This window comes from Mauremys reevesii, linkage group 7 (genome assembly GCF_016161935.1).
Source record: "Mauremys reevesii isolate NIE-2019 linkage group 7, ASM1616193v1, whole genome shotgun sequence".
Classification (NCBI taxonomy): domain Eukaryota; kingdom Metazoa; phylum Chordata; order Testudines; family Geoemydidae; genus Mauremys; species Mauremys reevesii.
Genome location: NC_052629.1, coordinates 58,023,082 through 58,039,403, shown reverse-complemented (window position 1 = coordinate 58,039,403; position 16,322 = coordinate 58,023,082). Strand labels below are relative to the sequence as shown.

The following is a 16,322-nucleotide window of genomic DNA, read 5'->3' as shown; positions in this document are numbered from 1 at the left end:
GTCCCCACCATCCCCGGCTGTGTCTGTCTGTCCCCACAACCCCCCGGCTGTGTCCTTGTGTCTGTCTGTCCCCACAACCCCCCGGCTGTGTGTGTCTGTCCCACAACCCCCCGCCCCGGCTGTGTCCGTGTGTCTGGCTGCCCCCACAGCTCACCGGCTGTGTCAGTCCGAGAGGAACAGACCCTGCTGCTGCTCTGCTCAGGGCTGAGAGCCGCTGCCGGTGGCTCGCTCCCCCTCCCTGCTGTGGAGGCGTGGCCAGGCAGCTCTGGCACCGCCCCCTGCAGCTCCCATTGGCTGGGGTTCCCGGCCAATGGGCTGTGAGCCAAGTCAGCGCTGGGGCCTCTCCAGGGCTGGGAGGAGCTGCTTGTGGGGAGCGTGAGAGCACCCCACATTGCCGACCCCTGGCGCGGGGCCCCTAAAGCACAGGGCCTGGGGCCCAAACACTGGTGGAGCTGGGCCCACCTTCGGGAATATTGCTGGAGCATGGGCCTCACGGGCCCATATAACTCGGCGCCTATGCTCCTGGGAGCTGAATTAGGCTTTGAAATTAATTCTGCTCTCTCTTGCCCTTTCCAGTTTTCCAAATGTGGCTCATCCTTTGATGTGATATTAAGTGGCTATGGAACACTGTATGGATGTCTCCTTTGTTGCCATATGTAAATGCCCAACTCTAAATAAACTTTAACTGCTTAGATAACGAAGCAAAAGCATATGCACTGTTTAACTCAGCAGTGCTAGTTTCAGAAACAGGGAGGATAAAGGAGCAACAGAGGAAAGGCTTTTGCAGCTGAAGCTACTTCAGAATCAGTGGGACCAATTTAGGGCTGCGTCCTGCTGCTCTTACTCAGATGAGGAATCCAATTGTCTTCAGTGGGATAACTCTACTGAGTAAAACAAGCAGGATTTCCTTTTAGTAGCCAAACTGCTCTGCTGGTTAATCCTGGCATTACTTTAAGAACAAGAAAGACTTGGCATGTGCCATAATGAGTAATTTGGTCACTTGTGCTTCTTGTCTCATGCAGTAGCATGATGACCTGACTCCGATGCACTGCTCCTTAGGGTGTTTGCATGCATGCTCTTTCCCAGATTCCGTAAGATGGTGTTTACCAAGACAGCAGCAGCAAAACTGAAACTGAAACTGAACTGACAGCAAACATATGAAGAGTGGGTGAGGTCAGATGGTTCTGAGCAGGTTTGGGGCTGTGGCTTTTGCCCCACCATCCTAAACACCCTTCTGAAAAATCAACAGAGAAACAGACACCTCCTTATAAATCTCTTAAGGGATTTTTTTTTTTAAATCAGGACATGCTCATTCAAGCTCTTTTTTTTTTGTAAGTGAAGTTGACTGCCTCCCTCTAACACAGCTGGATGGTACATCTCATAGGAGACAACACAACAACAATAACAAATAAGTAGCAACACAAGAATATGAGGTAAAGCAACTGTTAATGGGTATGGAGCCTTCTATCTCTAGACTGTTATTTTAAATGTGCTCTGAGTTGGTAATGACCAAAATCCTTTACCATCCAAAACCCTACGCAGTGGCATAAGTAGAATGGTTGTAGTCCTGTTCGGGTTTATATTACACCACAGGAGTTACAACTGCATTTAGCACTAATTGGCAGTTTCGTTCAAAAACTCAACAAAGATATTCAGCACTGAACAGACTATGAAATCTGACCTTCTCACCCTTGAGGTAATCTCTCCTAAAGAGTATTGGGGCATGCTGGCTGGGCAATAGGGGGAAAGCTTGCACTGTTCCTGGCTACTTCCACATAATGCCTGTGGATAAACAGAGAATTTCATGTGGAAAATGGAATCTTTCACAAGCATTAATTGATGAAGAAAATCTAAAAATAAACTTTATACTGGGCCCCAATTGCATTATTGGGATTGGTCTCTTGGAATCTCAAATTTGGGGGGGGGCCCGAATTCAGTATTTCTAGGGTTACTGAAAGGAAAGATTTAAAGGGACACAGTCAACATAAAACAATGTCACTTCTTCTGGAACTTTTTACCTATTGTTACAAGTAACAGATAAAAATGATAGAATTGAAAAGTTAGGGTCAAAAAGTTATTTTGTTCCAGTTTGATTGCTTTGTTTATTTGACAATACTTTGTGTGTCTAGTCAGGTTCACTCTTTCACCTGTGTTGTCAGATTCCTGTGTTTATGAGGGGAAATAGAAAATAGAAGGTGATGGTAACTGGAGGGGTGTACATGAAAGTATTTTTAACTTTTTTTTTTAATTGGCTAGAATTAAAGTTGACTGTTACTTTAAATGGCCATAAGCTACTTGTAATTTACAAAAAAATTGATGGTTAATCATCTCCTATTATTCTTAAAGGAGTCGGAGGGCAGGGGATTGTTGAGCTATTGCCAACTGCACATGTCAAGTGTGCAGTTCCCAAGTGCCAGTAATTACATGAACAATAGTGAGAAAAATGACAATGAAGAAATTAACCAAGCATAAGAAACAGACCACCACCATTACAGTATGTTTTGTTAAAGTATAATTTTGGGCACATGGGCCTGTTCCTATGTTTAACAGTGTGTCGGTGTTTCAGACTGTGTTTCAGTGTTAAATGCCTTTTTAATGTATTACAAATCTTACTGATATCTCTGGGGTTATAAACATAATATATCCACAATTACATATATATATTTACACACACACACACACTCTCTCTCTCTGCGCTGGAAATTACAGCAAATCTATTTGATTAAAGAGGAAATAGGTGAAAACATGTTTTGTTTTGTTTTTTTTACAGCCGTTTAAATTTCTTTTTCCACAGAGGAGAGCTAAACTACTCTGGCTCGACAGACAGGTTATGGGCATAGCTGAAATCTGAAAAGCTCTCCAGAGAAGAGCAGCCAAGGAGGCTTATTGCCATGGCCCAACACAAGGCATAGTCCTGCTGTCTTCATTTATGTAAGTAATCGTTACTCGCATGAGTAGCCCTACTGAAGTCAATTTGGTACTTTATGGTTAGGGCCTTGAAAAGACATTTCTCTAATGGTAATTCTTGCATTTGCTTCAAGGATGACAAGCATTTGGCATGAATAAAAATACTTATTTTTGTCATCTTAAACCAAACCTCTACAGTTCTGAAAACGACCTTTTTAAATTTCATGGCCATGGCTATCACTTCACTTTTCACACAACGGCACTTAAATAAAAGATGGCTAGTAACTGCACTTATTTACCCTGAAATGGAGACGTTAGGAAATGTCTGACTGAAATATTTAAGGGATTATACATTAGTATGGATAATGAGGATATTCAGATTTAGAATAGTAACCATTTTAAATAAACAAGATCTGGAAGGGATATATACTCCCATGCTGCAGGGCATAAACTAATTTCTATTGGGGATAAGGAGGAAATTTGCCCTAGGGGCAGGTTACCCCAGAACTGCCTATTGAAGGGTTTCTAGCACCTTGAGCTGAGGTATCTGCTGTCAGTGACAGGATACTGAACGTACTGGACCCAGTGGTATGATCACATATGGCAGTTCCTATGTTCAGAAGATACAAAGAGTGTAGTGAAAATTCATCAGTCTCTTTTCTTACCATCTCCCTCAAAATTGATAAGTTTAGAAGAAAAGGAAATCTCTCTTCACAAAGTATGAAGTCAGTGTGTGGTATTCCTAGAAATGAGAGATGGATAACAGGTCACCTGATCCATTTCCCTGCAAGTACAAGTTAGATCCCTACACTGTTTTTACTAGCGCACGGTCCAGTTTAATTCTAAGAGTCCCAACCTACGAGGCTCCCATCAGTTCCCTTCGAAGGCTAATCCACCAGCTTTTAGATTTTACTATGGGGAAGCTGTTCTTGATATTTTGCCCTGATTTTTGCTTTTTTTCAATTTCATCCCACTTTCTTCTGTGTACCACCTAAGTAATTTCTCTCAATGCTTACTATTTACATCCTTCACATATTAAAATACAGTAATATTCCTCCAGCCTTTTAATCATTGCTTTGCTAAAAGTATAATTAGTCATTCTGATCATCTGAACTCACTCCATTTTGGCTATCTGTCTGGTAATGAATGAGGGGCTCAGAGCCACCTAACTACAGCAAATGCAACACTTCAGCTACAGTTTATTATCTGTATTACAGTAATGCCTAGAGGCCCAAGCCCCACTGTACTAGGCACTGTACAAACATAATCAAAGGCCCCAAAGATTTTACAATCTAAGATGAGCTACAGATATACAGGACTATTTCCTACTCCCTGAGGTAATTAAAGCTTGTCTGTATGGAGTCAAAATTACAAAGGGTTTTTTGTTTTATTTTGTCGCCATGTAACATTTTCAGTTTGCATCTCATCTACTGTCCCCATCATGCCTTTATTTTTTCCTCCCACTGAATATCAGTGCATGGGAGTATCTTTTCCCGGTGTATATGTACTTACCTTTTACGATAGTTTAATTTCATTTTGTTACTTTCTGCTCATATTGTTAGCCACACTTAGGCACCTGAATCTCTGTCTAGGCACATACAGGCTGATTTGAGGCAAGTAAAGTTGATATTTAGGTAGAAAAAAAGAGAGATTTTAAGCAAACAGGACCTCAGATACCTTTATATTGTCTCTGTCCTCACTGTCATTCACATTTCCCAGTTTAATATTACCTGTTAATTTCATTAACATTATCCCTTTTCTCTTGAGAACCTCACTAATGTGAGGATGGGCTGGTGGTCTTCAGACATCTAGCATTCTTTCATTATAATAGGTGTTCATAGAATCATAGAATCTCAGGGTTGGAAGGGACCTCAGGAGGTCATCTAGTCCAACGCCCTGCTCAAAGCAGGATCAAACCCAACTAAATCATCCCAGCCAGGGCTTTGTCAAGCCTGACCTTAAAAACCTCTAAGGAAGGAGATTCCACCACCTCCCTAGGTAACCCATTCCAGTGCTTCACCACCCTACTAGTGAAAAAGTTTTTCCTAATGTCCAACCTAAACCTCCCGCTCTGCAACTTGAGGCCATTACTCCTTGTTCTGTCATCTTCTACCACTGAGAACAGTCTAGATCCATCCTCTTTGGAACCCCCTTTCAGGTAGTTGAAAGCAGCTATCAAATCCCCCCTCATTCTTTTCTTCTGCAGGCTAAACAATCTCAGTTCCCTCAGCCTCTCCTCGTAAGTCATGTGCTCCAGCCCCCTAATCATTTTTGTTGCCCTCCGCTGGACTCTCTCCAATTTATCCACATCCTTCTTGTAGTGTGGGGCCCAAAACTGGACACAGTACTCCAAATGAGGCCTCACCAGTGCTGAATAGAGGGGAATGATCAAATCCCTCGATCTGCTGGAAATGCCCCTACTTATACAACCCAAAATGCCATTAGCCATCTTGGCAACAAGGGCACACTGTTGACTCATATTCAACTTTTCTTCCACTAGGTCCCTTTCTGCAGAACTGCTGCCCAGCCATTCGGTCCCTAGTCTATAGCAGTGCATGGGATTCTTCCGTCCTAAATGCAGGATTCTGCACTTGTCCTTGTTGAACCTCATCATATTTCTTTTGGCCCAATCCTCTAATTTGTCTAGGTCCCTCTGTATCCTATCCCTACCCTCCAGAGTATCAACCACTCCTCCCAGTTTAGTGTCATCTGCAAATTTGCTAAGGGTGCAGTCCACACCATCCTCCAGATCGTTAATGAAGATATTGAACAAAACCGGCCCCAGCACCGACCCTTGGGGCACTCCACTTGATACCGGCTGCCAACTAGACATGGAACCATTGATCACTACCCATTGAGCCCGACCATCTAGCCAGTTTTCTATCCACCTTACCGTCCATTCATCCAGCCCAGACTTCTTTAACTTGCTGGCAAGAATACTGTGGGAGACTGCATCAAAAGCTTTGCTAAAGTCCAGAAATAGCACATCCACTGCTTTCCCCTCATCCACAGAGCCAGTTGGTGAATCCATGCTGACTGTTCCTGATCCTTTCCTCCTTTAAGTGGTTCAGAATTGATTCCTTGACGACCTGTTCCATGATTTTTCCAGGGACTGAGGTGAGACTGACTGGCCTGTAGTTCCCTGGATCTTCCTTCTTCCCTTTTTTAATGATGGGCACTACATTAGCTTTTTTCCAGTCATCCGGGACCTCCCCCAATCGCCATGATTTTTCAAAGATAATGGCCAATGGCTCTGCAATCTCATCGGCCAACTCCTTTAGCACCCTCGGATGCAGCGCATCCAGCCCCATGGACTTGTGCTCATCCAGCTTTTCTAAATAGTCCCAAACTACTTCCTTCTCCACAGAGAGCTGGTCACCTCCTCCCCATACCATGCTGCAGAGTGCAGCTGTCTGGGAGCTGACCTTGTCTGTGAAGACAGAGGCAAAAAAAGCATTGAGTACACTAGCTTTCTCCCCATCCTCTGTCACTAGGTTCCCTCCCTCATTCAGCAAGGGGCCCACACTTTCCTTGACTTTCTTCTTGTTGCTAACATACCTGAAGAAACCCTTCTTGTTACTCCTAACATCTCCGGCTAGCTGCAACTCCAAGTGTGATTTGGCCTTCCTAATTTCACTCCTGCATGCCTGAGCAATACTTTTATACTCCTCCCTGGTTATTTGTCCAATCTTCCACTTCTTGTAAGCTGTTTTTTTGTGTTTAAGACGAGCAAGGATTTCACTGTTAAGCCAAGCTGGTCACCTGCCATATTTACTTTTCTTCCTACACATCGGGATGGTTTGTTCCTGCAACCTCAATAAGGATTCTTTAAAATACAGCCAGCTTTCCTCGACTCCTTTCCCCGTCATGTTATTCTCCCAGGGGACCTTGCCCATCAGTTCCCTGAGGGAGTCGAAGTCTGCTTTTCTGAAGTCCAGGGTCTCTGTTCTATTGCTCTCCTTTCTTCCTTGTATCAGGATCCTGAACTCGACCATCTCATGGTCACTGCCTCCCAGGTTCCCATCCACTATTGCTTCCTCTACTATTTCTTCCCTGTTTGTGAGCAGCAGGTCAAGAAGAGCTTTTCCCCTAGTTGGTTCCTCCAGCACTTGCACCAGGAAATTGTCCCCTACACTTTCCAGAAACTTCCTGGATTGTCTGTGCACTGCTGTATTGCTCTCCCAGCAGATATCGGGGTGATTAAAGTCACCCATGAGAACCAGGGCCTGTGATCTAGCAACTTCTGTTAGTTGCTGGAAGAAAGCCTCGTCCACCTCATCCCCCTGGTCTGGTGGTCTGTAGCAGACTCCCACCATGACATCACCCTTGTTGTTCATACTTCTAAATTTAATCCAGAGACTCTCAGGTTTTTCTGCAGTTTCATACTGGAGCTCTGAGCAGTCATACTGCTCTCGTACATACAACGCAACTCCCCCACCTTTTCTGCCCTGCCTATCCTTCCTGAACAGTTTATATCCATCCATGACAGTACTCCAATCATGTGAGTCATCCCACCAAGTCTGTGTTATTCCAATTACATCATAATTCCTTGACTGTGCCAGGACTTGTAGTTCTCCCTGCTTGTTCCCCAGGCTTCTTGCATTTGTGTATAGGCATGTAAGATAACTCACTGATTGTCCTGGTGTCCCAGTATGGGGCTGGAGCCCTCCCCTCTTGCACTCACCTACTTGTGCTTTCTCCCGATATCCCACTTCCCTCGGGGCTTTGGTCTCCTTCCCCCGGTGAACCTAGTTTAAAGCCCTCCTCACTAGGTTAGCCAGCCTGCTTGCAAAGATGCTCTTCCCTCTCTTCGTGAGGTGGAGCCCGTCTCTGCCTAGCAATCCTTCTTCTTGGAAGACCATCCCATGGTCAAAGAATCCAAACCCTTCTCTCCGACACCATCTGCGTAGCCATCCGTTGATTTCCACGATTCGACGGTCTCTACCCTGGCCTTTTCCTGCCACAGGGAGGATAGACGAGAACACCACTTGCGCCTCAAACTCCTTTATCCTTCTTCCCAGAGCCACGTAGTCTGCAAGGTCATTCTTGGCAGTATCATTGGTGCCCATGTGGAGAAGCAGGAAGGGGTAGCGATCTGAGGGCTTGATGAGTCTCGGCAGTCTCTCCGTCACATCTTGAATCCTAGCCCCTGGCAAGCAGCACACCTCTCGGTTTTCCTGGTCAGGGAAAGTGTTAGTACTACTTTCCACAGGACATCCATTAGATTTCTTAATTCCCCTGCCTCCCCACAAATAAACTGCCTTTCTAAATTGGTGAATCCATTCCTTACAATGGTGAATTCATGTAGCTCATGTTTTCTCATTACCAATTGGTTCTTCCTTGTCTGTAAGAAGTTTGATCTGGGAGGTCACAGGGTATCAAATTATCCTCTAGTTACACTGTTATAATCAGTAAATACTTGCAGTTATGCATGTTAAAATAACGGTAAATAGACCAGATGTAGCAGGGCTGTTGCAGAAGTTACTGGAAGGAATTCCCCTCTCTCCAGTGCCATGTACAGCACTGCACGAATGGTTGTGTATCATAAAGACATGATGGTGTATCATAAAGACATGGTGCTTCCTCTCAAGTATATGTATTGGCCTCTGCTGGAGTTAGGACACTGAACTTGATAAGTCAAGTTTGTCCCTACATAATGATGGCTATCACGACATGACCAAATTCTGTACCAATTTGGTAGGCAGCCTGTTGAAAGTGAGTATGGAAAACAACATATAAATCTGCCATACTGTACCTATTGGGTTCCGAGAAGTGGGCGGGTGGAAGCCTGCCCACTGCTAAAGGATCCCCCCCAAGCCTAAGGGGAGGATCTACAGGACCTCAAAACCCAACTGATTTCGGGGGACAACTAATAAAAGAACAGGGACAGGAGTGCGGTCAAAGGCTCAAAAGGAGGGAGCCTGACGGGGACACCGAGCAGAGAACCCCGGACAGCGCCCACTGCTCCTCGAAGGCGTCAAGGGAGCCAGCGGACGCCGCCCAGAGGAACTCCGCCCGGAGACATGAACGGACTAAGGATCGGAAACAAGCCCCACAGTCGCAGGAGTCTCCAGTGGCCAACTGCCTCTCCCTGGTCGCGTAGATGGCCATTTTAGCCAGGGCAAGGAGGAGGTTGACCAGGAGGTCCCGCGACTTTGTGGGGCCACGGATAGGGAGTGCGTGGAGAAGGAGGTGAGGGGAAAAGTGCAGCCAGAAACGCAACAGGATATTGGTGAGGAGCCGGTATAGGGGCTGCAACCTGGTGCACTCTAAGTAAATGTGCGCCAGGGTCTCCCTCACGCCGCAGAAGGGGCACGTGTCTGGGACGGGGTAAACCGCGCCAAGTACACGCCCGTGCTCACGGCCCCATGGAGGAGCCACCAACTGATATCCCCGGCGGGCCTCAGGACCAGGGTAGAATATAGGCTGGCCCACCGGGGCTCCTCACCCTCCAGAGGTGGCAGGAGGTCCCGCCACTTTGAGTCGGAGCGGGACACGAGGGTGAGGAAGTGAAGGGTCTGCCATACTGTAGCAGGGTGGTTACCCCGCTCTTGCCCTGAAGAGCTTAAAACAGCCCTGGGAGAGGGCTGTGGCAGGGAAAGCAGCTACTAGGCTGATTGAGGAAGCAGCCACAGCTGGGCCATGCCCCATCGGGCCTCAGCTGGCCCTATATAAGAGGCTGGGAGCTAGGAGCTCAACAATCTCTCTCTGTGTTCAGAGAGAAAAGGGCCTGGCTGCAGGGAGGTTAACCAGGTACCTGGAGTGGAGCAGGGCTGGGGAAAGGCCCAGGGAGCCAGGGAGCTCTGGCCTAGGAAAGCCCCAGGCTGCAGGCCTGGTAAGGCCTGTTAGGTACTGGGTTGCAGGGACAGCCCATGAGTAGGCAGAGGCAGCAGGTCCAAAACCCGCCTTGCTGGTGATGAGTGGCATTTACACTGCAGTTTGCCCCACTGAACAGGGGCTAGATAGAGACTGGGCAGTAGCCAAGACTGAGGCAAAGTGGAGATAGTGGGTGGGGATTCCCCTGGGAGGGGGAGACCCAGAACTGTGGGGGTACTGCCGGGGGCAGCACCCAGTTAAAGGGGCACCGCGGTCCTGGGAGGGACACGGGGGACCAGTAGTAGTAGCGGATCACCGGCTGACAGAGGGCGCGCCTGGGTCAAAGAGCTCATTCCTGGAGATGACCAGCAGGAGGCGCCACCGGGTGAGTCTGCGCCTGATTATACACACCATTATCCTAGGTTTCTCAATTATACCACTTACTGACACAGTTACCTGGCTGACTCTCAAATACATTAAATCCCTTGTAAGCAATCCTACAACAAACTTCAAATACTTGGCTCCAAAGAATGAGGTTATAATGAAAGTTAAGTTGAGTTCAATAGCATCGTTGTGTTCCAAAATGCCTTTATTTCATATCTTGGGCAATAAATGCTCCAGTAAAATTTTATTTAAACCAGGTCTGTTTTGTAAAATGATTCTCCCAGCTGGAACAAAACATTCATTGTCAATGTACTGTTTAAACCTTTTATTGTTGCCTTTTTGTTGGTACAAGGGGCTTTTATGCACCAAACAGCTATATTCATCATGTTTATCTAGAAGGCATCCAGTGTAGTGGAAAAAAGTCTGGAGGACAAAAATCTTGGTTAAGTGCAAGAGTACTTTGTGGATGCCTGCATTTTTTTTCTGTCCAGTTCCTTTGGTCAGCATGCAAGTCACATACACAGGCACTGCCATGCAGACTTGCAAGTCCTGTATAATAGCAACTTTTCATGAGCTGTCTACTTTTCCAAGCACTCTCCTCTGAAAATTTTTCAACTGCATGACAACATGGTGTACACATGCTTATTATATTCTCTATGATCCTGTCATTTCTCAATCTGTTGCTATTTTGGCCTCTCATTAGGTCATTTTCCAAATATTGTGTACAAGCTATGCGTCAATCATTGTCACAGCTCAGCCTGAGGCTAAGCCAAGCCAGTTCAAAACTAGGACGAAAAAACACAAACCAAAGTAAGCACTATATTAAAAACAGTTAACAGTTTAACTTTGGAAAGCTATTTGTGTTCCAAAGGCATCACATCAACCCACTTGATGTAAAAGAAATATACGGCACCATTACTCCCAAAAATAATTGTAAACAGTCTAACTACTAAGTATGTACTTAATGGCATTTGAAACTGTTGACAAAAACAGACATTAGAATTTCAAGAATTAAGAATATGACATTGGAAGAAATCCTCTTGGGGTCTCTCCTGCCAAGAAACATTCAAGCTTCCAACTTCTGGACCGTGTGGAGAAGTGTATTGACTTGCGCTTTTTTGAGCTACAGCATGTTTAAATTCTTTGGTGATTCTTAAATGAAAGATGCTGTAGAAGTGCAAATTATTGATTAACAAGTACAATAGACACACTAATGTGAAATTTAAAAAGTGCCTCAGATCAACTGTGTGCTCTGCTCAATTGCAGTTAGAAGCAGGAGAATGCATTTGTGAAAATTGCAAACAAGCTTGATCCTCTGTAAATATGAAGTATCCTCATGGAATCATGGCTCCATGTTACCTGGATGTTGAATCCTACAGACTTTGTACAGTGTTTGCATTCTCAGCTGATGTGACTGAAGTGCTTTAGGAAGTTGTTACAAGAGTGAAAGGAGTAAAACACAGTTGCATCTAATAATAATATATCTCATAGAGCTGGAAGGGACCCTGAAAGGTCATTGAGTCCAGCCCCCTGCCTTCACTAGCAGGACCAAGTACTGATTTTTTTTAATTTTTTTTTTTGCCCCAGATCACAACCCTGGGTTTAGTAGGCCAATGCTCAAACCACTGAACTATCCCTTTCCCTGCATGTGCTCTACCTGAGTGGGGGCCTTAGCAGACATGTAGCACAGGTAAATGTAGCTGTCAGACTCACCATGAGTGCTTAGTGAGGATGGGGTTGATAAAGTTGTGGTTTGCAACATACAACAGAAGCAGCCATCTGGAAGTGGCCTAGTAAACCTAGGGACTGAGCCTTGAAGTAGAGTTGGTGAGAATAGGTTTTGGATGTAGAGAAAGAACTGGAGAGAAATATTTCCCAGAAGGCAGAGGGTGATGTTTCTGATAGAAAGAAGGATGAAACCCTAGTTACAAATCATACAGTGGGAACAGAAAGAGGGAACCCTAGAAAGACCAAAAATCTCCACCGAGGGCTCTGTTCCTAGGACACTATTTCCCAGCCTCCCTAGCTGCAGCCACACATTACTGTTGGCTAGTTTTACATTAGGGGGAAAATACCTGACTCTGAACAGAATGGATTTGAACATTAGCAAATACTGAGCTGCACAGTGTTATCAACCCCCTAATGAGAAAGTCTACGAAGACTGAAACTCTGAATTCTTAGCTCTGTCTCGAAACCAGAATGTGTGCAACTCAAATGCAAAATGACAATATCTGTCAACTTGGAACTGACAGGTGTGCAGTTCTGTATTTGACTCCCACTGCCTGCTGACTAACAGAACAATGTGCTTTTGAATTCTGCATTTTTTTAACCTTTTTAAAGGAATTACACTGAATACGAATTTGGACATGGAACTTCTGAATGTTGAATAACTTCCTTTGAAAAATAGCAGATGTGTCCATTTGGGACTACAGTGCTTCTGCAAAACATTCCATTATTAAATACAGTCTGACTGATGTTTAAACTTGTTTCCTTGGTGGTGGTTCTTAATCGCATCAGTAGTAACCCATTAATAAAATTATGCCAAAAACTGGCTGCTGACTTTAACTGAAGATTTCTTAGCTTTGGTCCCTGTGCCAAAATAAAAAAGAGTCCTATACTTTAAAGTGGGAGCTCATTTTAACCTGTTCCTAGGCTTCAGGAATGTTCTGAAACTCCATTACCTAAGAATTGCCATACTGCATTGGACTCAATGTCCATCTACTCCAGTATCCTGTCTTCTACAGTGGCCAGCGTCAGGTGAAAGTGCAAGAATGATACCACCTTAAGGGTTCTCCTGATCGCTAGTAATTAGAGAGGGTCTTAAAACCTGAAACAGGAGGTTTTATATCTCTTTAACAATTTTTGCCATATTCTTGATACCCATATAAATTGCCAAATCCTTTTTAAATATTAAGTTCTTGGCCTCTGGGATTCCATGTGTCAGTGAGTTCCACAGTTTAAATACTTCCCCACACAACAGATTTCCCTTATCAGTTTTTAATGTCATTGACTGTTCCCTTTTTCTTCTGGTATGAGACAAGGAGAACATAAGATTCTGCTGTAGACCATTATTTTATGCACTTTTATCACATCCCTTCATCACCTCTTTTCTAAAGTAAACAATCCCAATGTTTTCAGTCTCCCATCATTATTGATTAAAATGTTCAGCTTCAGTTCTACCATCTGCAAGGTATTTATTTAAACAAGATCTGTATCTAACAATGTTATCCTGTATTACCAGTTTATTATTTCCAGTCCTATTTTTAAGCATGAGAGGGATGTTTTGAATTTCAGTAATTTCACTGACTTAAAATGTTACAATGTATTTGTTGTCCTTCCCCTTCCCCTCTACCTCCCCCACCCTCTCCCGTTATTAGTTGTTCTACCGTATCTGGTTCAGCTCCGTGATAGCAATGCAAATAAATCAGTGTAATCGTTTACCAGATTGTCAACAGAAGTTGTGGGCCGAGCACACTCCGGGGGGAGGGGGTTTAAATATATATATAATTTAAATATAGGCCATACCTCCCCCACAGAAGCAAACGGTAATTTCCCCCACGCACCCCCCAACCTGAAAGTGAAATAAACTTTGTTACAACGTTGGTTGCATTCCCATCTGAACACAATGCCGAGCACGGTTCATTTGCGCAGACTTGGCAACATCAGCAACAGCAGAAAGTTACAGGCTAAAGTTGCATTTTTACTGGTTGGAAAAATAAAAAGCCATTTCCAACAAAACTGAGGGCTTTAGGGCAAGATCCGAAATTGGAGCGACAAACCGGGATTACTGGTTAAAGAACCTGCACTGATTATTTTTCACGGACTTAAAAGAAGGGAACTCTTTCTCCAGCTCTTAAGTACTGCCCCGTACTTTACAAAAACTATTAAAAGCAAAGGCTCCCTTTGATCCGGACAGCTTTTGTTTAAAATAACAGGAACCCAACTCTAGAAAAATGGGAAAAACTTCTCAAACATCATGGCGGTTGGGGCTAAATTTCACAGTGAACTTTCTGCGATTCTTTTGCAAAGCGATCACAGATTGCAGCTCGGCTCCTCTGGCCGCAGAGATACTGTCCCCCCTCCTGGCTCAGCTCAGACTCTGTGTGAAACTATTGAACCCAACCTAGCGATCCCACTCGGCAGGCACGGGGGGAAAGGCACCTACCTCGTTCCTCTGGAGCTGGAAGAAGCTGTTCAGATAGCTGGAATTGAGGGACGAGCCCAGCTCCGGGCTGTTCTTGGTGTAGCTGAGATCGGGGTGCTGGGAAGAAGAGGGCTCGGGTCTGAAGGCATCAAAGGCGCTGGCCTGGTGGGTGTCTTGCAGCGACAGATAGACCCAGTTGAGGAGCTGGGCAGGCTGGTAGACAGAAGCAGCACTGGTGTCTATGGCTGACAACAAGCTCATCTTTCCCCCAAACTCTGCCGCCTGCCTGGGTCTCTCTGTGCCCCCTCCCTCCGCTCCTCGCTCACTGCCTCCGGTCAGCTCTCCCCGGGATGTTTTCTCCACCCCACGCGCTTCTGCTGGGTTCTTCTAGCTTAGGGGGAGGGGTGCTGCTCTTTATTTTGCTTTAATCCGGCCAGCCCCACACTTTTGTCTCTCCCCCTCCCTCCCCTCCCTAAGTCGATCCGAGCCCCCCTAGCCCCGAGGCACCGCACCGCACGGGCATAGCTGCTGCCGCGGCTGCAAAGTTAGCAGGAAACTTTCTTGCGAGTATTTTTCCCCCTCGTTTTCCTTTTGCTGCCAGATCCGCTATCTGACTTTATTCCCACTCCCCCAGGCAGCCCTAGAGGGGCGGGGCTGATTGACTATGCAACAGCAGCCGATCCAGTCCGCGGGTCATCTCGCTGCATATGGAGCGCCGGGGCGGGGAGATGGAAGTCCGGCGCTGCCTGGAAAGCTCAATGGACTGGCTAATTTGAATATGTATGAGGCTATAGGCCAATCAGTGGACGGCGCCGCCTCCTTTCCTCCCTGCGGGGTGCGGACGCGCCACCAGTGGCGGCGGAACGGAGCGGAACTTAGCCCCGCTTGGCTCCGAAGTGCGGGAGTTCGTGCATCTTGTGTGCAAACTTTTACCGTGCGTTTGTGGGCCTGTCTCTCGCTGCCTGGAGAAGGGCTCGCCTAGCAGCCAGGACTCCAGTCCCGTGAGGGTGTTCTCACGGGGCCGCGGTAGCGTGCATTCCCCTCTTTATTTCTGTTTCTCACCAGGGCTGAGGACTCATTATTTGAGGGCCTGTCTCACTCGATCTTTGTCAAAACTCCAGGTCCGCAAAAGGTTCCTTGGCTATTGAGGCTGTGCCAAGACCTTGCAGAGTGAAGGTTTCCCAAATAAGGCAGGAGAGTGGTGCGAGCTTCCCCTAGGAAAGCCTCTAGGTAGACTGGGATTGGCTTCTTGAAGAGCCATGATGCAGTTAGCATACAATGAAGGGATAGCGACCTAGGCCTTTTAAGGAGTCAGCAGCAGAAAAGAGGAAGAGGAGTTATTCTTTTGGGATAGTGCCTGAGTGGGTAATTACTGTTTCCAAACCTTTTCCATCCAGCTTTCCCTATACTGTTTAAAGATTGTGGCAGAGTAGCTATTTCTTACTCGAAATCCCATGGCAATAAAACCAAGACTTCTTTTCAAAGCTAGAGTCTCTATGTGAAGGTGAATTTTTACATTTGAGCAAAACCCCTTAATCTGTTTCTTGAGTTATCAGAGGCTAAAAACACACACACCTACCCAGCATGTATTTGCTTTGTTTTTTTTAAGAATCTCATCATTTTCTTTGCTTAGATAACTGAAAAACATCAATACTTTGACCTTTCAGAGTTGGCTCATGAGTTGGCCGTAATGGGCAGTATGTGTGCTGTTCACATGGAAAAAAAATGTTGCTCTGAAAAAGCAAAGTTACAAATGTTTTGGAAATGCAGGGCTGAGTGTGCACAGTAGAAAATACCTTTAACTGTCAGCTACAAACTCAAAAGATGGATGTATTTTGCATATGGGAGTAGCTAGTTAACTGCACAGCTATCTGGCTACAGGAATTTATAAACTCAGTTACTGAAGATGGAGCTTGTAAAGTCCGGACACTTGGAGCAATGGATGGTGGAGTTTGTAAAAGGAAGCAAGATGCTAAAGCCCTCATTTGCTGACAAGTTGGATCAGTTTTGCTGTGCTGGTGTATTTAAAACAATACCCCCAAACAAATGGTTTATGTCGGTATAACTTTTT

The 16,322-nt window shown here is 45.5% G+C and overlaps 1 protein-coding gene across 2 annotated transcripts in view; it reads right to left on the bottom strand.

Annotated features, from left to right (window-relative positions):
- ZCCHC24 (zinc finger CCHC-type containing 24) overlaps nucleotides 1-14,734 on the bottom strand; it is a 162,228-nt gene extending 147,494 nt beyond the window's left edge. For both annotated transcript variants that reach the window (XM_039481574.1, XM_039481575.1), the window contains exon 1: nucleotides 14,273-14,734. In XM_039481574.1, the coding sequence (XP_039337508.1) occupies nucleotides 14,273-14,512 (240 nt within the window). In that variant the 5' untranslated portion in view covers nucleotides 14,513-14,734. The remainder of the gene's footprint in view (nucleotides 1-14,272) is intronic.
- Nucleotides 14,735-16,322: the final 1,588 nt, after the last annotated feature.